The 21,504-nt window shown below is 45.3% G+C and overlaps 2 protein-coding genes across 6 annotated transcripts in view; one reads left to right on the top strand and one right to left on the bottom strand.

Moving 5' to 3' along the window:
- The window catches only part of LRRK2 (leucine rich repeat kinase 2), a 376,481-nt gene that overhangs the window by 280,227 nt on the left and 74,750 nt on the right, over positions 1-21,504 (top strand). For all 5 annotated transcript variants that reach the window (XM_040343608.1, XM_040343610.1, XM_040343612.1 and 2 more), the window contains 3 exons: positions 6,283-6,474; positions 16,441-16,587; positions 16,739-16,839. In XM_040343608.1, the coding sequence (XP_040199542.1) occupies positions 6,283-6,474; positions 16,441-16,587; positions 16,739-16,839 (440 nt within the window). The remainder of the gene's footprint in view (positions 1-6,282; positions 6,475-16,440; positions 16,588-16,738; positions 16,840-21,504) is intronic.
- LOC120931792 (extensin-like) lies at positions 965-2,308 on the bottom strand. Its single transcript, XM_040343613.1, has 2 exons — positions 2,112-2,308; positions 965-2,034 (listed from the first exon to the last, which is right to left on the bottom strand). Exon 2 carries the CDS (start codon positions 1,905-1,907, stop codon positions 981-983), a length of 927 nt encoding a protein of 308 aa, XP_040199547.1. The 5' UTR covers positions 1,908-2,034; positions 2,112-2,308; the 3' UTR covers positions 965-980.

The following is a 21,504-nucleotide window of genomic DNA, read 5'->3' as shown; positions in this document are numbered from 1 at the left end:
TTTACATTACAGTGCACAGAGTCCCCCTTTACATTACAGTGCACAGAGTCCCCCTTTACATTACAGTGCACAGAATCCCCCTTTACATTACAGTGCACAGAATCCCCCTTTACATTACAGTGCACAGAGTCCCCCTTTACATCACAGTCACCCTTTTGCATCTCAACTCCCAGATTTCCCTTTCACTGTATGGGTTAACCAACATAATCTGATTGAAGCGAGACCTCAAGATACTCAGACATAAGGGATGCTCTGTGAACCATGATCTAAGGGGGAAACCGAGATCTCTGATGTACGGAGAGGACTCCAATGTGAGAACTCTGATTTTTCCTAGTGTACTCACCAAGAGGCAGGATAGAGAAAGGGGGTGGGTGCTTCTGTTAGACAGCGATGGAGGGTGAGCTCACTCACCCCTTGGCAGATAGCACATCTCATCCTGGTATATCTGTGGCTGCTGGGTTGTAAGTTTTCATCCCCTGCAGCCATTAACCCTGCCGGAAATCCATATTCTGGTTAGAAAAATCTGTCAGAGTGTCAGGCAGTCTGAAACCCGGACACATGATTCCAAACCCGAACTGTTCTGGCGAATCCCGGAAAGGTGGCAACCCTAGTACCAATCCATTGCCAATTTTAAATTTCATTTTCCTTTACAGCTTTGATGAGTTGCTGGAATTGTTGATCAACAGATTGCAGAGGATGGACACCTACTTCCGCAACTGTATCCCCCCTGTGGAGCGACTTATCATAACACTGAGGTAATTTTTATTTAGCGCTTTGAATGTAATACACTCTATTATATATATATATATATATATATATATATATGTGTAATAAAAACCAAACAAAAATTCTGTAGGAACAAAATTATTTTAATATTTTAATCAACCAAAACATTGGGTCTTTTTTTTTTTATTAGGAAAATATACACAAAGTGCACAAATACACAAAATATACAAAAATGTTTTATACATAATCCTTATTTACAATTGCTGTAAATTTGGGGAGGAGTCCTCTTCCCCGTGCGGTGACATGGCGACCGACAGTGCGTGGGCAAAAGGGGGCCAAGTGGAGGTGGTGCTGTCTTCCCCTGACCAATTGGAAGGTGGTGTTGCTTGTGGTGGTGGTGGTGTTCGTGTTGGGGCATTCCTGAAAGTCGATTGTCTCGGTCGATGTGGGTAATGTGATGTAGGTGTAGTCGTTAACGCAGGGTAAGTAGAAGGTGGTGGGTGGTAAGAAGAAAGTGTTGTAGGAGGCAGAGTACTGTATGTGACAGGTGGTGTTGAGAGATGAGGAAAAGGAGAATGAGGGTGGTAAGAAGAAGGTTGTGAATAAGGAAAAGGATTCAGAGAAGTGTGAGTGGAAGGTGTTGGCACAGGAGGTAAATGAGTTAGAGTGGTGGTGAAAGGATGGTGCGCAGAAGTCGGTGGTGGTGTTGGTCGAGGAGGTTGGTCGGAAAGCTGTGGTCCTGTCCAAAGGGTAACGGGTGGTGGGGAGAAATGGGTCGTGGGTGGTGTTGGGACATGCTCGGTCCGTTTATTGGCATATGGGCCATAGGGTGGTGGTGGTTCGGATAAATCGTCAGCGTCTGTCGGGGGTATAAATGTCGAGATGTATCTAGCCGTACAGGACAGCACCACCGCTTGCAGATTTGGGGGAACTTTGTCGATTAGTTCCCCCAGACATTTTGCTACATTTTGCCCATACGATCTATTGCTCATCCGGTCAGACATGTTGGTCATAATGTCCAACATACGATCCAGGGCTGGATCCGGAGCAGGAGCCCTCCTACGCAGAGCACGCGGAGGTCCAATATGCGCAATGTTAACTGGGGGCTGCTCTGCAAGTGGTCTTGTTGCATTAGCATTTGATGCCTCGGAGTGCTGCGGTTCCGGCTCCAGAGTAGCCATCGCTTGATCCCCCGATGCCACGCTCTCTCTGTCCCCTCTCTCTGCCACGCTCTCTCTGTCCCCTCTCTCTGCCACGCTCTCTCTGTCTACTACAGCTGTGGCAGCCTCGTCCCAGCAGCTTTCAGTACTGAAAAAAGAAATCATGTATTCAAAAATAATTTTAAAACATTTGGTTTACCGAGCAAAGTACAGATAATGGTTTACCTCCCCAAATCCAGCACCGGTCTCAGAAACTCCAATTCCTTTGCATGAACGTATTCTCTCACCGAACATGCTCCACTCCCACTTCGGCGCTGCTCCCGCTGTGCCTTCAGCTGGCGAGCGTAGGCGTCCCTTATACTCTTCCATCTGAGTTTTAGAATTTTCACTGTAAAAAATAAAATAAAATAATATATATTATTTTCTTTGTAGGTATCTATCAACTGGACAATCGATTGCAAGTCTGCATTACTCGTTTCGTATTGGAAGATCTACTGCCAGTTATATAATTCGGGACACCTGCAGTGCCATTTGGGAAGTCCTGAAACCCATTGTGTTTAAAAAACCGGCAGCAGAGGACTGGGAAAAAATTTCCCAAGTATTCTGGGAACGCTGTAACTTTCCGAATTGCCTGGGAGCGATCGATGGGAAACACATCAGAATTGTTAAGCCCATGGCTAGTGGGAGCCAGTATTTCAATTATAAGAAATACTTTTCATTCGTCTTAATGGCTGTGGCTGATGCCAATTATTGCTTTACCTACATTGACATTGGTTCCTATGGAAGTAGTGCAGACTCTGCGATTTTTGGGAACTCCTCTTTTGGGCAATTACTTCGAACAGATGGTCTGGACCTTCCACAAAATAGTCCACTCCCGGGCACAAACGGCCCTCCCCTACCAAGTGTCTTTGTGGGTGATGAGGCTTTTGCTCTGAACACACACCTACTTCGGCCTTATTCAGGACATAATCTGAACGAAGACAAACGCATATTCAACTACCGGCTTAGCAGAGCACGCCGCGTAGTTGAGTGTGCTTTTGGAATTTTGGCGAACAAGTGGAGGGTTCTCCACACACCAATTGTGCTCAACATGCAAAATGCCATTAGTGCTGTAGAAGCGGCGTGTGCCTTGCACAATTTTGTCAGGCAGCGCGATGGTCTAGATTACGAGGAGCCAGTCCATGAGACTCTGGAAAGAGCTCATTGGACTGGTGTACGTGGGAACACACAGGGGACACATGTCCGTGAACAGTATGCCGCATACTTTGTCTCTCCTGAAGGGCAGGTCCCTTGGCAGCTCAATTCCATTTAATTTATTGAACTTTTCAGCTTTTGACACGCTTATTTTGTGAAATATATTCTTTACTATGCTGTTTTGTGGAAAAAAAATAAAAAATGATTCATGTTTTAAGAAGTCTCATTCTAATTTTATTTTGATACAGTTTTATCATTGGGTTCAATAGCCCTATGATATTGTGTGCCATTTTATATTAGTGACATTCTATCTATTGTAAACTTAGTTTATGTATTTATTCTGTGGTCTAATAAAGGGCCTGTAAGTGACCGCCTAGACGTGGGTTGGGGGTCCGATCAGGACCCCCAGGGTACATCCGGGGGTTAAGTGGCTCTATATGTGTCCCCCTGCGTGTCACTTTCTCCTCCTGTGTAAACACAGGAAGAGGGAAGTGATGACATTGACACCAGTACACGTAGGCACAATCCCCTTTTGGATCTCCAATCCACTCCCCCATCCCCTTGTCACAGTATCAATGAATGCAGTGAACATATATTTACTGATCACTGCAGGCAGAGTGTAGGTCCTGTGTAGCCCCCGTCCCCACCTGACGCTGTAGTCGCTAGGTCGATTGAATTTTTTAATATTTTTAGATTAAAGATGTGTAAAATAATATTTTTTTTGAAAAATGTCACTAAATTTTTGGATTATTAAAAATCACAGAGGGGATCAAATATCACCATTAATAAGCTCTATTTGTGGGAAGAAGAGAACGCAATTTATGTTTCTAAGCCATGTCGCATGACCGCACAATAGTCATATTTGTAAAGACACATTTTTAAACTTAACAGCATATTGGTACGGTAATAAATGCCTACTGTAACGACAAACAATCATTCCATTATTTCATTAGTGGCATTTTGTATTTCTGTTATGTTTTTTGATAGAGTTTACCTTTGCTATCATGGGACTTATTTATCCGTGCCCAGTTCTCGTAGATTTGGCTCCCAATAGAACACCAAGCGTCCCAACGGGTGGTCCTCATTTTGTAGCCCGGTGCCCTGCTGTCATAAAGACAGGGGTGCTCCTTCACCATCCTGATGAAATTTTCAGGCTCCAGCATCGAAAGGGTTCGATCAAATTCGGCCTCCATTGAGAAAAATGTGACTTTTCTTTATTGTAAGTAAAGTAAAATGGTGATTTCACAAGTTCCTGTAAAAAAATATGTCATTTCCTGTTTTGTTTTGGAGCTGTATGGGCGTCAAAACGCGCGTAAAAACGCGCATAAAAACGCTTGCTGTCGCGCGATACGCTCAATTCGCGCGTTTCCCATTACTTTCTATGGTAAAAAAAAACGCGCGGAAACGCCTATGTCGCGCGCTTCGCGCGACAAAAAAAGGTCCGGGACTAGTTTGAGCTTCGCGCGACAGGCGTTCAGGCGTTCAGGCGTTCAGGTGTGAACAGGCACCATAGGAAACAATGTTAAATCTGCCCTCCCGCGTTCGTGAGCAGTGCGTTTCAGGCGTAAAAACGCCTAGGTGTGAATGGGGCCTTACATCTTGTGAGTAGCCATTTGGCTTGCTTTTTTAATCTAATAAATAAATATACGCTACACTTCGTTTGGCACACCTTGTCGCTTTTCTACTTGTGTCCCCAGAGTGTTGCTTCTACTCCCAAGGTTGCTGCCGCTGGTGTAAAGAACTGAACTAACCATCCCTCTCCTCTCCTTTTTTAAACTATTGATGGGACTTTAAAGTTTTATTATACTATAGTTTATTGCATTTATTACTATTGTTGCAAAAATATTTTATTGTTGATTTTTGTGCCATCTTCTCCTTTTTCTATGAAAATAAACACGCTGCTTAGTAAAACAACATCTTATTTATTCCCCAAGAAAATAGGAAATGCTAACATAAAAACACTTAAGGAAAATATTACATCAATGATACATTGCGTATCTTGTCAGCTGGGCTCAACATGGCAAGAGAGAGCCATGAGGCAAAGAGAAGTAATAGAGTTTTTTCTCTTGGTCATCACTTTTAAACTCCATTCATACACCGCCCAGACCCAACCCCATTGCCACCCCATCTAGGTTTCTGACAAATCTAAATGGTTAAAGGGGTTGTAAAGGTTAGTTTTCTATTTTCTAAATAGGTTCCTTTAAGCTAGTGCATTGTTGGTTCACTTACCTTTTCCTTTGATTTCCCTTCTAAATGTTTTTTTTTCTTGTTTTCCTTGTCTGAATTTCTCACTTCCTGTTCCTCCTCAGTAAGCTGTTCTGGCTGACTAACCACCGCTCGGATTATGGTGGCAAGTTTACTGAGGAGAAACAGGAAGTGAGAAATTCAGACAAAAAAAAAAAAAACATTTAGAAGGGAAATCGAAGGAAAAGGTAAGTGAACCAACAATGCACTAGCTTAAAGGAACCTATTTAGAAATTAAAAAACAAACCTTTACAACCCCTTTAAGAGGCAGTCCTTAATATATTTTTTCTGTCCATCCTGCTGTAGTCCTCTAGGGGCAGCATTCTTCCATGTATCATCGCTATGTGACCTGGGTCTTCACTGACAGCTGGTCCTTTGATCTTTATGTAGCCCAACTCATCAATCATCTTAGCAGCCGTTGCGCTCTTTGAGGCTTGTTAATCAAGCATTTAAATTTTTATCACACCAGTTGGTCTAGAGCAGGGATCTGCAATTAGCGGACCTCCAGCTGTTGCAAAACTACAAGTCCCATCATGCCTTTGCCTCTGGGTGTCATACTTGTGGCTGTCAGTCTTGCTATGCCTCATGGGACTTGTAGTTCTGCAACAGCTGGAGGTCCGCTAATTGCATATCCCTGGTCTAGAGCCAAGCTTTTGTTCCCATACTCCCCCTGCCTGGGGGCATGACTCTTCTTTCAGATGAAGTTCTGATATGTTACAAAGCTTTGATGGACAACATGTTACATTCCAGTCGGCCCCCAAGAGTGATGAGTCTTGGTGTATCCAGATTTCATATTCAAACACTTCTTGTATTATAAAATAAAACATGTTGCCTTCCAACACCAGCATTTATAGCCACATGGACAACTCCGTCACCTAAATCCAATGACTGTGGTCTTAAGAAATCTATTCATTATAAGCCGGTGTGTCATTTAAATCTGTAGCTCATTTATTTTTAGGTTGCATTTTACTGGGACACGTCGTGGATCATATTGATTCTCTTATGGAGGAATGGTTTCCAGGTTTGCTGGAAACGGATATTTCTGGAGAATGTGATACATTGCTGAAAAAATGGGCATTGTACAGCTTTGATGATGCCCAAGAGCACAAAAAAATTCTACTATCTGATCTTCAAGCAAAAGCTGAGGAAGGTAAGCCATTAATATGTTGGGATACTATTTATTTTCTATTGAAGCCATCTTCTTATGTCTGGTGAACAGACTAAAATCAAAGCATCTGCTCAATTGGGACTTAGGCAGCCATAAACACAGCTTAGAAACCTACTTTTAATGTTTTTCAGGTCCTATTACAGAAAGTCCCTTCACTTCTGTTCCCTGTTCTAATGTTTGAAAATGGCCCCAGTGAGGACACAAACGGCAGCGAAAGCTTAAGATAATTATAAAGGGCGCAATTAAACTAATTAATAAAATATACAGTGTCGTTCAATGAATAAAGTGCACAATAAATCAATAAGCCTGAAAAGTACTAGCACTATGGTCAATTCCTCTGTATATGCTCCAACACTGTGCTTCTTAAGTGCAATGTGCTTTAAAATCTAAAATAAAGTGATGCTTCACCCAAAGTGATAATATAATGTGCTCACCAGATAGACTCGGCCACCAGGTGACCATTAAGCGTGTATTATAGGAACGGGACTAACACTACAGGGAAGGGCACACCTATGTCGTTAGTTTCTGATGAACCTAGTCGTATTCTAGTGTTGTATTCCCTGAAGGACCAGAGGCTTCCGAGCAATCTGAGCCACTGCGCCTATCTGGTATTGTGCCTACAGTCAACGCTGCTGCTTCACCCTTTATCACCAGGGATGGACTGTCCTCAGCCCTAGCTGGGTTAGAGCACAGGATTTCTGGTATGTTTGCTTTTATCCCGCAGGGTGGCAAGAAGCGTCACAGATCCCCCTCCCTGGAGTCTCCTAGTCTGGAGCAGGAATGGGTTGAGGATGGGGAAGAGCTAAAAGCTCAGGATTCTGTGTTTGGCCTGGCAGATGAGTCTGCTTCCAAGCAATCTGGACAAGATGATATTCAGTTGGTGTCTGCCTCTCAATCACAGATGCTTTTGATCCTTACTGAAATGGTTCGCTCTGCCTTTAAGTTGCCTCTTACAGAGGTTACTGAACCCCCCCCCCCTGGTCCTCTTTGGGATTCCTAGGGCCTCTTTAGGCCACACAGGCTTTCCCCTTACACCCTCTGTTGGAACAGACAGTGTATGCTGATTGGTAACATCCTGACAGTATTTTTGTTCCTCCCAAGAGGTTTTCCCTTTTATATCCCATGGATGAAAAGTTTGTTAAGAATTGGAGCATGCCAGCTGTAGATGCAGCAGTCTCTTCCTTAAACAAGAACTTAACTTGTCTGGTAGATAACGCACAGGGTTTGAAAGACCCTGTTGACGAGAAATTGTAGTCCTTATTTTAATAAGCTTCCCTTTCTTTGGCCAGTTCAGCTATTCAGCCAGCTGTTGCAGCAATTGGTATCTGACAGGCCTAACCAGGAGGTTGATCTGCCTGAAAATAAGGCAGATATTCCGGAGCGCTGTGTTTTGCTGTTGACGCCTTAAAGGATTCAATACAGTAGGTTTCTCGTTTGGCTCTAGCTTAACCACTTAAGCCCTGGACCAAAATGCAGGTAAAGGACCAGGCCCCTTTTTGCGATTCGGCACTGCGTCGCTTTAACTGACAATTGCGCAGTCGTGCGACGTGGCTCCCAAACAAAATTGGCGTCCTTTTTTCTCTTCCGTTCATGGACGGACACAGCAGCCTTTGACCTTAGGGTTATATCCACTTCCTTCAGGAGAGTTTAGGCAGAAAAAAAGCACTTTAAGTGTTAACAACACCTTCCTTAGTGCAGCTCCTCCCAGGGGGGGTGGTCCCCCGGGTATAACCCACACCCTGCTCCAGCAGCCTCAGTTTTTCTCTGCCTAACGACAGGAGAGGACAGGCACTCTGTAGTCCTGTACTCTGGAGACTTTTTTCTTGCGATTTTTTTCGCTTTTTATTGTTTTATTCCTGCCGACTGGGTGACAGGCTGGGTCTTGACTCTTGTAGTCCACCCATGTTCGGCCATCGAGCGTGTGCCGGCCCTCAGCTCAGCTCTGGGTCGTCCACGACAGGCCCCTTTGCTCCAGGGGCGGCCGGGGAACATTTTGTTCTAGGGCACACATATGACCGGCCTTTATGGCTTTGTCACAGTGTGTCTGGCCGACAGCCATGCCGTTTTATGCGGACGTTGGTTCTGTCTGGGATACCTCCAGCCGGTGGTCACAGGACGGGTAAGTATGGCCCCTTGCTCAGGTAAGGTGGTATGGCTGGAATTTTCCCCCGGGAGGTCGACTGAGGGTTTGCCCTGCTTTCCTCTCTCCCTTGATTCCTCTCCCTCCTTTCCCATTTTGATAGCGGCTGTGAGGGGGGGCTTTCAGGGGTCGCGCTTTATATGGCTCGGCGGCCAATTTCCTGTGGTCCTATGGCATTTTTTTTTGCTATACGGCAGCCATCTTGGATTTCGTTTGGCCTGGTGTGGCCGTTTTAGCGCTCAGGAAGACCGCGAATCTCTCTGAGGAAACAGACAGCAGCGCGGCCGGCTTCTCAGCACGCCTCAGACTCCTCTCAGCTTGCGCTGCACCGGGCGGGGTGGTGAGTTCCATGGGGGCCCCCATACTCTGTGTAACGGCCGGGAGGTGACCGTGGGTGGTTTTCTGCTTTGCAGTGGGGTGACACAGCGGTGGGGCACTATGGAGCCTGGGCCAGGTACTTCTTCCCCACACATGCCTGAGTTAACACTTGATGCCCCTCCCCCTGCCACATCTGTTGAGGCAATGTCATCTGCCCTGGAGGTTTTTTTCTCACCATGGTTGAAGCAACTGGTGCCCGGATGGGGGGTAAAAAGCACCCCCTCCCTGAGCTTGCTTCTGGGGATGCCTCTGACACAGAACCATGCCCGGCTATTGCCCCTGCCTCTGGTTCTGTGGTGTCAGAGGATGCGGGCTTGACCCACGCGGACAGTGAGGATGACTCTGTTTCAGGGTCAACTACTGACAAGGAATTTGTTGGAGCTCTTATTTCTGTGGTGCGTAAAACTCAGAGAGGTTTTGGCGGTCCTTATTTGGACAATTTATTGTACAAGGAATGGGATACGCCGCAGAAAGTTTTTGCTTTGAGGAGGACTTTGTGAAATACTGGGTCTCTCCTCCTTCTGTGGACTTTCCCGTGTCCAGATTGAGCAAAGCCACCACGTTGCCTGGAAGGGGCTCCTGCCTTTGAGGACCCTGCTGATAGAGTGGAGGCTGTGGCCCGCTCCCTATTCGCTGTAGTGGGTTTGGCGGTGAGGCCGGTTTTGGCTGGGACTATAGTGTCACAGACTCTGACGGAAAGGGTGAAGCTCCTGCTGCAGGAGCTGGAGGCACAAGATGCTTCCGCGACCTGTAAGGACCTGGCTGAACGGTTGGTTCAGGGTCTGATGTTCGTTTGTGAGACGGTTCTGGATACGCTCCCCTTGCTTTCCAGGGCCTCCGCCTATGCAGTGGTATTGCGCCGCCTTGTGTGGCTGAAATGCTGGTCTGCGGACCAATCCTCAAAAAAGGCCTTGGTGGATTTACCCTTTAAGGGTGAGCGGCTTTTTGGGTCATCCCTGGATGACATCATTCAGGATGCCACGGGTGGTAAGAGCATGCTGCTTCCACAGTCTGGGAAGGGCAAGGAGCCTCGCCTTAAGCAAGGGCCCTCCTTTTCTACCCCCAAGCGTTTTTTCGTGCGCCCAGCATGGCGGGTAAAAAGGCCCCGCTGCGGGGCAGAGGCACGCCTGGTACCGCAAGCCTAACAAGCCTGCGGACAAACCTGCTTCCGCAGGTAGGTCTGCCCCCGCCCGTGCCTCTAGTGGGGGGCCGACTTCGCGGCTCGGTGGAGGTTTCTTCTTTCCGACCGTTGGGTTTGCGACGTAGTTTCCTCGGGGTACAAGATAAGAGTTTCTCTCTTGTCCACCAAACAGATTCTTTCCTTCCTACCTCCAGCTTCCTCAAACGCCGGCTGGCTCTGGCGGGGGCTGTCCGGGATCTTCTGGTCAGGGGAGTGATTGTGCCAGTTCCCTCACAGGAACGGTTTCAGGGGTTTTACTCCAATCTGTTTGTGGTCCCCAAGAAGGAAGGGGTCCGTCCAATCCTGGACCTCAAGGCCCTCAATTGTTTTGTCAAGGTACAAAAATTCAGGATGGAGTCGATTCGCTCGGCGATGGCGGCACTCCATCAGGGGGACTTCATGGCGTCCTTGGTTATCATGGACGCGTACCTGCATGTTCCCATTTGCGGGAGGACCGCTTTCAATTTGTGGCCCTCCCGTTCGGCCTGGCATCGGCACCACAGGTTTTTTGCCAAGGTGCTCGCCCCGATACTGGCCCTGCTAAGGCAGCGAGGAATCGCTATCATGGGATATCTGGACGACCTTCTCCTGAGAGCTTCTCAGGCTCAGGGTTAGAGGAAGACGTGTCTATCACGTGTCAGACTCTCCAAGCTTTTGGCGGCTTCTGAATATCCAGAAGTCAGTGTTAGTTCCGTCCCAGAGAAGGGAATACCTGGGGGCTAGTCCTGGATTGTGCGGAAGCGCAGATTTTTCTCCCAACGGAGAAACTGAAGTCCCTGCGATCTCCTGTTAAGCAGTTGTCGGCCCAGAAGTGGTCGTCTCTTCGATTGTGCATGAGAGTTCTGGGTCTGATGGTGGCCTCTTTCGAGGCGGTCCCACATGCCCAGTTCCACACCAGGGAGCTACGGAGGGAAATACTGTCTCGTTGGGACAAGCTCCCGTCATCTCTGGATTCCCAGATTCGGTTGACCCATCTGGTCAAGTCTTCCCTGGTGTGGTGGCTGACATCTCCGGTGCTTCGGTCCGGGAAGTAATTTCTACTGTGCCGCTGGACAGTGGTCACGACGGATGCCAGCCTCTCCGGTTGGGGGGGCGTTTGAGGCACCCAAGTCAGCCCAGGGGCGCTGGACTCAGGAGGAGTCCCGCCTGCCGATCAATATTCTGGAGCTCCGAGCGATCAAGCTGTGCCTTGCCAGGTGGTCCCTGGATCTGTAGGGCCGACCGGTCAGGATCCAGTCCGACAACGACACGGCCGTGGCGTACGTCATCCATCAGGGGTGCACACAGAGTTCAGCTGCGGCGTCGAAGGTCGTGCCCCTTCTTTCGGTGGGCCGAAAGGTCCGTTCCGGTTCTGTCGGCCGTGTACATTCCGAATTGGCAGGTCGACTACCTGAGTCGCCAAAAGCTGGACCAAGGAGAATGGTCACTTCACCCGGAGGTGTTTCACAGCCTGTGCCAAAAGTGGGGCATTCCAGACGTGGACCTTCTAGCGTCCCGTCTCTATCGGAAGGTGCCACGATTCGTGGCCAGGTCGAAGGACCCGTGGGCGGACTCGTCAGACGCGTTGGTGGCGCCTTGGGGTCACTATCGCCTAATTTACGCCTTCCCTCCTCTGAAGCTTCTTCCTCGCCTGCTGCGCAGAGTGGAAGCCGTAGGGATTCCGACAACCGTGTTCGCTCCAGGCTGGCCGCACCGCTCCTGGTAGCGGACCTGGTGCATTTGGTAGTAGACGCCCCTGGCATCTACCCCTGAGAGAAGATCTTCTGTCGCAGGGTCCGATCTTCCATCCTGTTTTACAGTCGATGGCTTTAATGGCGTGGCTGTTGTGAGCCAGGTGTTGTAGGACCGGGGCCTATCAGGCTCGGTGTTTTCTACCATGCTATGTGCACGGAAGTCTACTTCACGTAGGATTTACCATCGTACGTGTAAGACCTGCGTCTCTATGTGTGAAGAGATGAAGTGGCACCCCTGTACGTACGGGGTGTCCCGGATTTGGCTGTTTTTACAGCGGGGAGTGGATCAGGCTCTCGCCTTGAGTGTGGTTATGAGTCAGATTTCAGCTCTGGCTATTTACTTTCAGCGATCATTGCCAGCGCACCTCTTGGTGCGCTCGTTGGTGCAGGGGGTCCGGCATGTGGCCCCTCCTGTGCGCCCTCCACTGCTCCCATGGGACTTGGATTTGGTCATCTCGGTGCTTCAAGATGCTCCCTTTTGAGGATGCTCGGAAGATCCCTTTGTTGACTGTCACAAAAGGTGTTTTTTTTCTGGTTGCTATTACATCAATCAGATAGTTTTATTGCATTTTTATTAATTATTATTTTTTTACTACTAATGGCGGCGATCAGCGATTTTGTTCGTGACTGCGACATTATGGCAGACACTTCGGACAATTTTGACACATTTTTGGGACCATTGTCATTTTCACAGCAAAAAATGCATTTAAAATGCATTATTTATTGTGGAAATGACAGTTGCAGTTTGGGAGTTAACCACAGGGGGCGCTGAAGGAGTTATGTTTCACCTAGTGTGTGTTTACAACTGTAGGGGGGTGTGGCTGTAGGAGTGACGTCATCGATTGTGTCTCCCTAAAAAGGGGATGACACGATTGATGCAGCCGCCACAGTGAAGCACGGGGAAGCCGTGTTGACACGCAGCTCTCCCCGTTCTTCAGCTCTGGGGACCGATCGCGGGACCCCAGCGGCGATCGGGTCCGCGGGTCCCGGAGCTTCAGACTGGGTCGCGGCCACGTGTTCAACAACAAGGTACAGCAGTTTGTGTCCTTAACAAGAGATCCTCTGGCATTTGAAGCAGATGCTCTGGTAGTTTCATAAAGCCAGTACTCACTGGTTTATGTTTTCCCTCTGATCCCTCTCCTTCCACATTTGTTGAGCAGGATTCAGAGAGAGGGAGTTACATTCATTCTGGTGGTACCAGCCTGGCCCAGAAGGCCCTGGTTCCTGGACATTGTGAGATTGACAATAGACGGGCCATGGACGCCAGGTCACCCCCTGATCTACTGTCTCAAGAGCCTATATTCCACCCCAATTTACAGTCTCTAAATTTGACGGCATGGCTATTGAAGCCAGGGTGTTAAAAGACCGTGGCATCTCGGGACCAGTGGTCTCTACCCTAGTGAATGCTAGAAAAGCTGTCACTAGGAATATCTATTATAAGGTCTGGAAGACTTGTATTGCTTGGTGTTAAGCCAAAAAAATGGCATCCTCGGAAATACGTAATTGGGAGAATTCTCTTTTCTATAAAAAAAAATTGACTTTAAGTACAATCGGAGGTCAAGTTTTGGCCCTATCAGTGTTCTTCCAAAGGCCTTTAGCCTCCTATTCATTAGTCCTAACCTTTTGTGTAATGGGCAACTCGTTTGCTCCCCCCCCCATCAGGTCACCTATGTGTCCTTGGGACTTGAACATGGTGCTGCCTGTGTTACAGAAACAACCATTTAAACCTATCAAGGAAACTCCATTAGACTTGCTTTCACACAAGCTAGCCTTCCTGATGGCTATCACCTCAGCTAGGAAGGGTTTTGGAGTTGGCAGGGAACCGTGCTTGATCCTTCACCACAACAGGGTCATGTTAAGACCTGTTCCATCCTTTTTGCCAAAAGTAGCGTCTGCCTTTCATTTAAATCAGGACATTATTTTGCTGCCTTTTTTCTCTCAGCCTCGTTCGGCAGAAGAGAGGCGACTGCATTCTTTGTAAGTTGTCCGGGCAGTTGTTGTTTATTTGTCTAGATCTGCGGAGATCCGAGGATCTGACTCCTTTTTTGTTTTACCAAAAGGACCCAAGAAGGGGCAGACAGCTTCCATTGCCAATTGGGTCCATCAATTGGTCATTCATGCCTATGGTCTGAAAAGTCAGGCTCCTCCCTTTGGGGTGAAAGCTCGTTCTACCAGGGGTGTAGGAACCTCCTGGGCTTTTCGCCATCAGGTATCTGTGGCTGCTACCTGGTCTTCAGTGCATATGTTCACAAAATCTTATCAAGTGGATGTTCGAGCAGCCGAGGAATTCGGCTTCCGGCCGCAGTGTACTGCCGTATAAGGTCTGATGTCCATTGTTTGGCAGGGTTTCTCCCTCCCCTCAAGGCTATTGCTCTGGGACGTCCCAGCAGGTAATGAATATTAGCCTAACTCTGTGTTCTGTGATGTATGAAAAAGAAAAAAAAATCGGCATATTTACCTGTAAAATTATTTTTACATCATGGGAGACAGAGGTCCCTCCCCTCTTTTTGGGGATTCAGTGCTTGCTACAAAACTGAAGTACTTCCTGTATGGAAGGGGTTATATAGGGGATCACTTCCTGTCTAAAGACCTTTGGTCTACCAGTGTCCATTCACCTTAAGATGAAGTATAACCCAGCAGGCAATAAATATTAGCCTAACTTTGCGTCCAAGAACTTGTACTCTAAGAATCCCTAGGTGATCGATTTTTTTAATTTTTTTTCCCTCCTCACTGTGTGGGGCTGGTCTGTCATTTTTGCTTTTGTAATGGATTCTACATTTGCGCTCACCTTGGCATGTAGTGTAACTAGTGTAGTTGACCGAAGGGTGCTATACAGGTCCAAGGCGTTGGTTCATGTCTATGGGTCACAGACCCTAAATATACCTTTGGGGGTATTCCCACCATGACGGGCAAAGTCTGGACTTCTAGTAGGCCCAGCATCATGGATAAAGCAAGATAAAGTTTCCCTGTCTATTTTCTCTGCTTCCTGGCTTTTACTAACTTGGTACGCTCTATGTAGTACCTTATGCATTTCTATAGGCAGAGTATTTTATATGTCTCCCCTAAGGGTCAGATTAGCGCTGAGTTCTTGCCGTTATCTGGATACATCACTATTTCAGGACTTCCTTTGTGTCTAGGAAGGATTTCTCTGCAGTAATTTCTGGACTGCGAGATCCTCTTAAGGGTTCTCACTGGCCGGGGGTGCTAACATTGTCGCTCTCCTTGCCAACCTAAGGGAATCTCAGTGTCCAGTGCTGTCTTAGACACAGAAGAGCTTGGTGGGCTTCCTGACATATGTGGTTTGCGTTAACCTTTAGTTACCACTACTAGAACCTTCTTCTCCGAAGGTCAGTGTTTTGGGTCCTGGCATCTGCCAAAAAGTTCTTCTCAATGCACCCTCATTTACAAGAAGTGATGTATGCAAATTCAGCTCACCCAGAGAGAGGGCGTTTTCACAACCAGAATGGTTTGCTTACCAGTACTCCCTGGAAATAGATTTAAAAAAAAATGGGGCTCTTTGGCTGTTGACCCAGATTTTTTCTATTCATATTTAAATGACCCTGATGGTTCCTGTTCATTAGGTCCCAGTGTTCAAAGATACCATAGATATGAGGTTAGAGGTCTCCCTAAGCCATCCCTCTGGTGGGAACGGTTCTGTAGCCTGCGGTGGCTAAAGTGGGAGTTTGCCAAGCCCTTTAAAGTCTGTGCAAAGCAGGTTCTCTGTTATTGGGAGTATAATCTAGAAGATCCTTCCATTTTGCAGCTCCTGGAAGATTTTAAAAGAGCCCTGAATTTCTCTGTGAATGCCTTGGAAGATTCACCGAGGCAGCTTTCATGGGTAGACATCATGTCTGTCCATGTAAAAAGGATCCTAGAACTCAAATATTAATAAGTGGAACTTCTCTGCTAGAGACAAATTGAGAGGCTGCTGTTTGAGCGTGCATGCCTATGTTCTGAAGGCCGCTATAAGAAGGCGTAGGTGACAGATCGTAAATGAGCGAGTCCCAGGAGGATTATTTTTGTAAGAAACCAGCTTTGAGCTCCAAACAAAGGCTCACATCCCTGTTTTGGAAGAACTAGACTCTCAAGTTCTCCAGTTCCAGAGAAAAATCCATCTGCATCCCTTCAGGGAGATTTCCCTTCTCTTTCTGTCCCATAGCCAAAAAAGAAAGTGAGGGAAAATCCTTCCAAAATGAGAGACAACACTGGTTCTCACCAGAACTAGTGTGCCCAATAAATGATGTCCCCTCTATTACTGTTCTGGTGACAACCCAAAATTTGGGGGTTTTCTTTTTTTTTTCACTCTTTGTGATAAAGGTAAATGGTACAAATAGAGAGGGTGACTCTTCATAACAAAGTCACAGACAGCAATACAAACCTGACAGGTGTTCTAATCTCTCTCCACATCCAAACCTAAAAAAAAATGCCTTTAGGATACTGTACTTTTAATCGTAAAACTAATATACGCAATCTTTTGTAAACCTAATTGCAGTGCAATGTTTTATTTTAATTAACAGGAGACTTGCTAGTAAATCCTGAAGATCTCAGGTCTACAATTCCTATTTCTCAGATTGCGCCTGACCTTGTTTTGGCTGATTTGCCCAGAAATATTATGTTAAACAGCGAGGAGTTGAAATTTGAGCAATCTGCTGAGTTTTTACTGGGTAAGTGTCCTTTTTGCTTTTTATTCATTTGTTTTTAAGACCAACTGCATTGTTCTTACTTTCCTATTTCTTTTCTTTCTTTCTTTTTTTCTCTTCTAATTTATGTTTGGATTTTTGACCCATTTATATAATAGAACTGTCTTTGTTACAGGTGATGGAGGTTTTGGATCTGTTTATAGAGCTGTATATAAAGGCAAAGATGTGGCTGTTAAAATTTTTAACAAGCATACGTCCCCAAGACTCTTGAGACAGGTAATTCCTGTAGTGTTTGGTCAATATGACTAATTTTCTAATTTATGACATTTAAAATAAGTGCAATATTTATTTAGTGACTGCTAAAAGCTTTTGTGGAAAAAAAAAAACCTTTCAGTCAGCGTAAAATTGCTTATTTATAAATTCTGCCTTTATTTTGATCAATTAGCAACCAGTTTCAGTATCTGTTGTATTTTGTGTATGCACCCTGACAGAACTTCAGCTGCATTTTACAGAACTGTATTTTTCATTGATATGCTTCATTAAGAGCTTCTTTCACGCAGTTGGTTGGGGTGGCGGTACAAATAGGCAGGTGAGCTGCAGTTTTGTCGCCCACCTAAATGTTCAACAGCTGGGGGAGGCTGTTAACATGCGGTATCTGTGATGCTTTTATTGCGACATGCAGAGTTGAAAGGAGGTACCATCTGTCAAAGTCGGCTAATAAAGTCAATGGGGCTGCGCCGCAACCATTAATAGTTGCAGCTCATTAGTCAAAACAAGGCCCCCCCCCAAAAAAAAAAAAAGTATACTTCTGAGGTCTGTATTTGCTCAGTTATGTTTGCTATAGTTTATGACATGTAGTTATTGAATCTTTAGTTCCTTAGGTGTTGGTCAAGGATTTATATATGTCAGATTGTTTGAATTAAGACCTAGAGGTTGCTTTCCAGTGTGATGGAACTTATAGATTTTTCTGCATTTAGTAGGTGTATAGTTAAAAAAAAAATGTTTTAATATATTTTCTATTGGGAATGTTGGACGTGTAGTGGGGAGAAGATGGATATAAAATCAGTTTTTGTTTCTGTGATGAGATCAGTCAATGCAAGAAACACAAAAAAATGCAAGAAGGGCATTGCCATCATGTTTAGTTGATAATATTGGATTTTTAAATCCCAGTGGAAATTCTGGGTTTTATGCAGTTGGTGTTAGGAGACTTTGGGAGGTCCAATAACTTGCATGTTTCAGTTAACCAGTGGATTGCTGTTGGTGATAAAACAAGAAGAAAAGCGCCTTTGAGTATTCTGTGTTTAATATTTGAGATAAAAAGTATCCAGCACTTGCATCATAAATAGCAATGGTGAAGTCCGGGAAGCTGGTATAAAACTAGGCTGACGACCAGTGGAGCCAGAACCGGGAGATGTTGTCATCTGTACCAGATTACTGGAGCCGGGGGGAGCCAACTGTCCGTGATCTCGGCTCCGAGCGGCTGCAGTAATCTGGTACAGATGACAACATCTCCCGGTCCTGGCTCCACTGGTCGTCAGCCTAGTTTTATACTAGCTTTCCGAACTTCACCATTGCTATTTATGATGTAAGTGCTGGATACTTTTTATATCAAATATTAAACACAGAATACTCAAAGGCGCTTTTCTTCTTGTTTTATCTTTTGCATATTTTGAGCTGGCTTCGCTTCTGGAGAGCTGCCCTGAGCAACTGTAACCATCCACACTGGCCACTTATAGCAACCAATAATAGCCTATTGGCATTTTGCTTGGACTGATTCCTATATGGACTTATGAACCCATGGACTTTTAGACCATATATGCTGCTGTTGTGGTTTTATCCTATCACCAATTATAATAGAATCTTGCCCTATAATTGATTGTTTGCACAGACACCCTGAGTGCTGTAACCCGCTGCTATTTTTAGTGGATTGCTGTTAATGAGGGTCCTATTGTTGGATGATTTTTTAATGTGTTTGAACATGGGACTATGTGATCCATGGAAAATATTTGAGAGGTATTCGGGATTTTTGTAAATGTTCTAATCTGACACAGTCTTTTTTTATGACCATGTAAATTCCAGTCTACTTTTCTAGCCAGATGAGTGGCCTGATAGTAGTTCCGAAAGTCAGTTAGACCCATGCCTTCTTTATGAGTTGATATTTTCATTCTTGGTTTGTTATTGGACCTTACGCAATATTAGTATTATAGTCTGCAGTTTTTTGAAAAAAGGATGAAGTTATTGTTATGACCCTGACAGAGAGAGGACTCTTTTAAAAGGTTAGACCGCAGCTGTAGAGGCTTATCAGAAATGAACCACCAGATCACTCTCACTGAACAATAAGAGTTTGGGGTTATATCATCATATCCTCTAATGGAAACAAATACGAGAGTAATAGCTTAATTCCTCTTAAGCATTAAGTAATGAATACAAACCGGATACTACAAGTATAAAGTCTTGTTTAAGTATTTTCAACAATAAAGGGTAGTAGTAATACAGGTATTGTAGGATATTTCCACACTCGTATCAATAGAGTGAAATCTGTCTGCTGTAACTGATGCTAGTATATAGTATTAAGTATAGAGTGAGAGACACAGTTCTGAGATAGACTAGAAATCACTGTTATTATAAGAAGCTGGTTCCAATTATACTTGCGGTTTAGGAGGTAGTCTGTACCAGGAATGTCCGCACAGGAGGAGGTGGTATCTTATACAGCAGTTGTTTGGTAGTAAATTATACTTGCAGTTCAGGAGGTAGTCTATACCAGGGATGTCCGCACAGGAGGAGGTGGCTTTGTCCAGTAAGTTCTGAACACACAGAACTTCCAAGGGGTCAGTTGTGGAGAAAGGTGCTACAGCGAGTCTGTAGCTTGTCCAGGGTTCCCGGATGGCGGCAGGGTCCAACAGGAATATCCGAACACCCTGCCGCCATTCCCGGGAGTTTAAATAGCCCGGGCTGTGGGCTGAGCTGAGCGCCACACGCTGGAACGCACTTCCGCGTTCCAACGTGGAGCGCAGACGTCCGCGCACCGGAAGTGACGCGGACGTGTGTCTGAATGGAGCGCAGGTGTCATAAGTGACAAGCCTGCGCTCCATGTAAAAGGAGTAACGCTGACGGCGTTACAGTTATGTGGATTGGAAGAACTTGCGTGAAGTATAAAACACAGGGTAGGATTCTGTTTTTGCTATTGCTTCCTATCCAAACCATGAAAAAAGTTTCCTATTCCGTTATTTAGACCAGCCTCTATATCATGAGGGGCAGGGCTTTCAGTGTAGGGGTTAGTGATACTCCTAAAGTATTTTCTCATTTGTGTGACCCCTTTGAAATGGCATGTATCACGTAAGGATGGTATTTTTTTTTATCTGGTAAGGACAGGTTTGATGCCTCCAATTTGTTGTAATAAACTTTAAGGTTGGATTTGTAGCCAGAGAGATCAAAAGACGAGAAGAGTTTCGGGATTGATATTTGCCGGTGTGTTTTAAAAAAAAAAAGAAAAAAAAAAAGGAATTTGGACAGGTGGAAGTTTTGTATTCCTATTCTCTAATGGAAATGTCATCACACTGCCTCCACCATGTTTTACAGGTGACGTTGTGTGTTTTGGATCATGAGCTGTTCCAAGCCTTCTCCACACTTTTTTCTTCCCGTCATTATGGTACAGATTATTCTTAGTTTCATCCATCCAAAGAATGCTTTTCCAGATGTAGTCAGGCTTTTTTAGATGTTTAATCTGGCTTTTCTATTCTTCAGCCTAATGATTGTTTTGCACCTTGTGGCGTGCCCTCTGTATTTTCTGTCGTGAAGTCTTCCCTTGATTATAGACTTTGACAATGATACGCCCACCTCCTGCAGAGTGTCCTTCACTTGTCTGGATGTTGTGAATGAGTTTTTCTTTACCTTAGAAAGGATCCTGTGATCATCCACCACTGTTGCCTTCCGTGGGCGTCCAGGCCTTTTTATGTTGATGAGCTCACCAGTGCGTTCTTCTTTCCTCAGAATGTACCAAACTGTTGATTTGGCCACTCCTAATGTTGCTGATATTTCTCTGATGGATTTGTTTTGTTTTTGAAGCCTAAATTAGTTTAGGCATTCTCATGTTTATTTATTTTATATGATACAAAAAAGTGGAGAAACAAAAAGCCAAATCTGACATTCCATGCTAAACTCCAAAAATGGACTGGACAAAATTGTTGGCACCTTCTCAAAAATTTTAAGAAATAATTGCATTCCAAGTTTGTGATCCTCCTGTAATTTGTAATTTAACTCACCTGTATCAATTAACAGGTGCTGACAATATATAAATCACACCAGCAATCAGTTTAAATGGTGAAAAATGTATTCAACCTTTCTGTTGTGTGGCACATGGAGCATGGAGAAGAGAAAGAGCAGCAAAGAATTGTCTGAGGATTTTAGAACAAATTGTGGAAAAGCATGGACAATCTTAAGGTTACAAATCCATTTCCAGAGATCTTGATGTTCCTGTGTCCACTGTGCACAACATTGTCAATCAGTTTACAGCCCATGGCACTGTAGCTAATGTCCCTTGACATATACAAAAGAGAAAAATCGATCAAAGTGTACTATGAAGGATTGTTCGAATGGTGTGTTGCAATGGATACCGGTTGTTTGGTATAGGACGTCCAATAGTGTAGTTATGCTGTATCGTAAGAGGCATTCTATACTAATGCCAAAACCAACCCAATTGTGGTAACTGGTATTGCTGTTGTGTTGTTTCTTTGTATATAGGATGTGGATCTCAGGTGTGGAATATTATACCTGATGTTGTCAAGTCTTTTCCCTATAACCTCTTGGGTTGGACTTCTTCTTTTTAGCAACGTTTTAGCAGGGGGTAGCGAGGAGAGACATGATATATGGTGCTGGAGTTTGAGGAAGCTGAAATTCTTGGCACCAGTCAGGTGACTCCATAAAGGATATTTGTAGGTTTTC

This window comes from Rana temporaria, chromosome 3, assembly GCF_905171775.1.
Source record: "Rana temporaria chromosome 3, aRanTem1.1, whole genome shotgun sequence".
Classification (NCBI taxonomy): Eukaryota; Metazoa; Chordata; class Amphibia; order Anura; family Ranidae; genus Rana; species Rana temporaria.
Note: the sequence above shows the minus strand (reverse complement) of the source record. Positions and strands in the feature narration are given on the sequence as shown.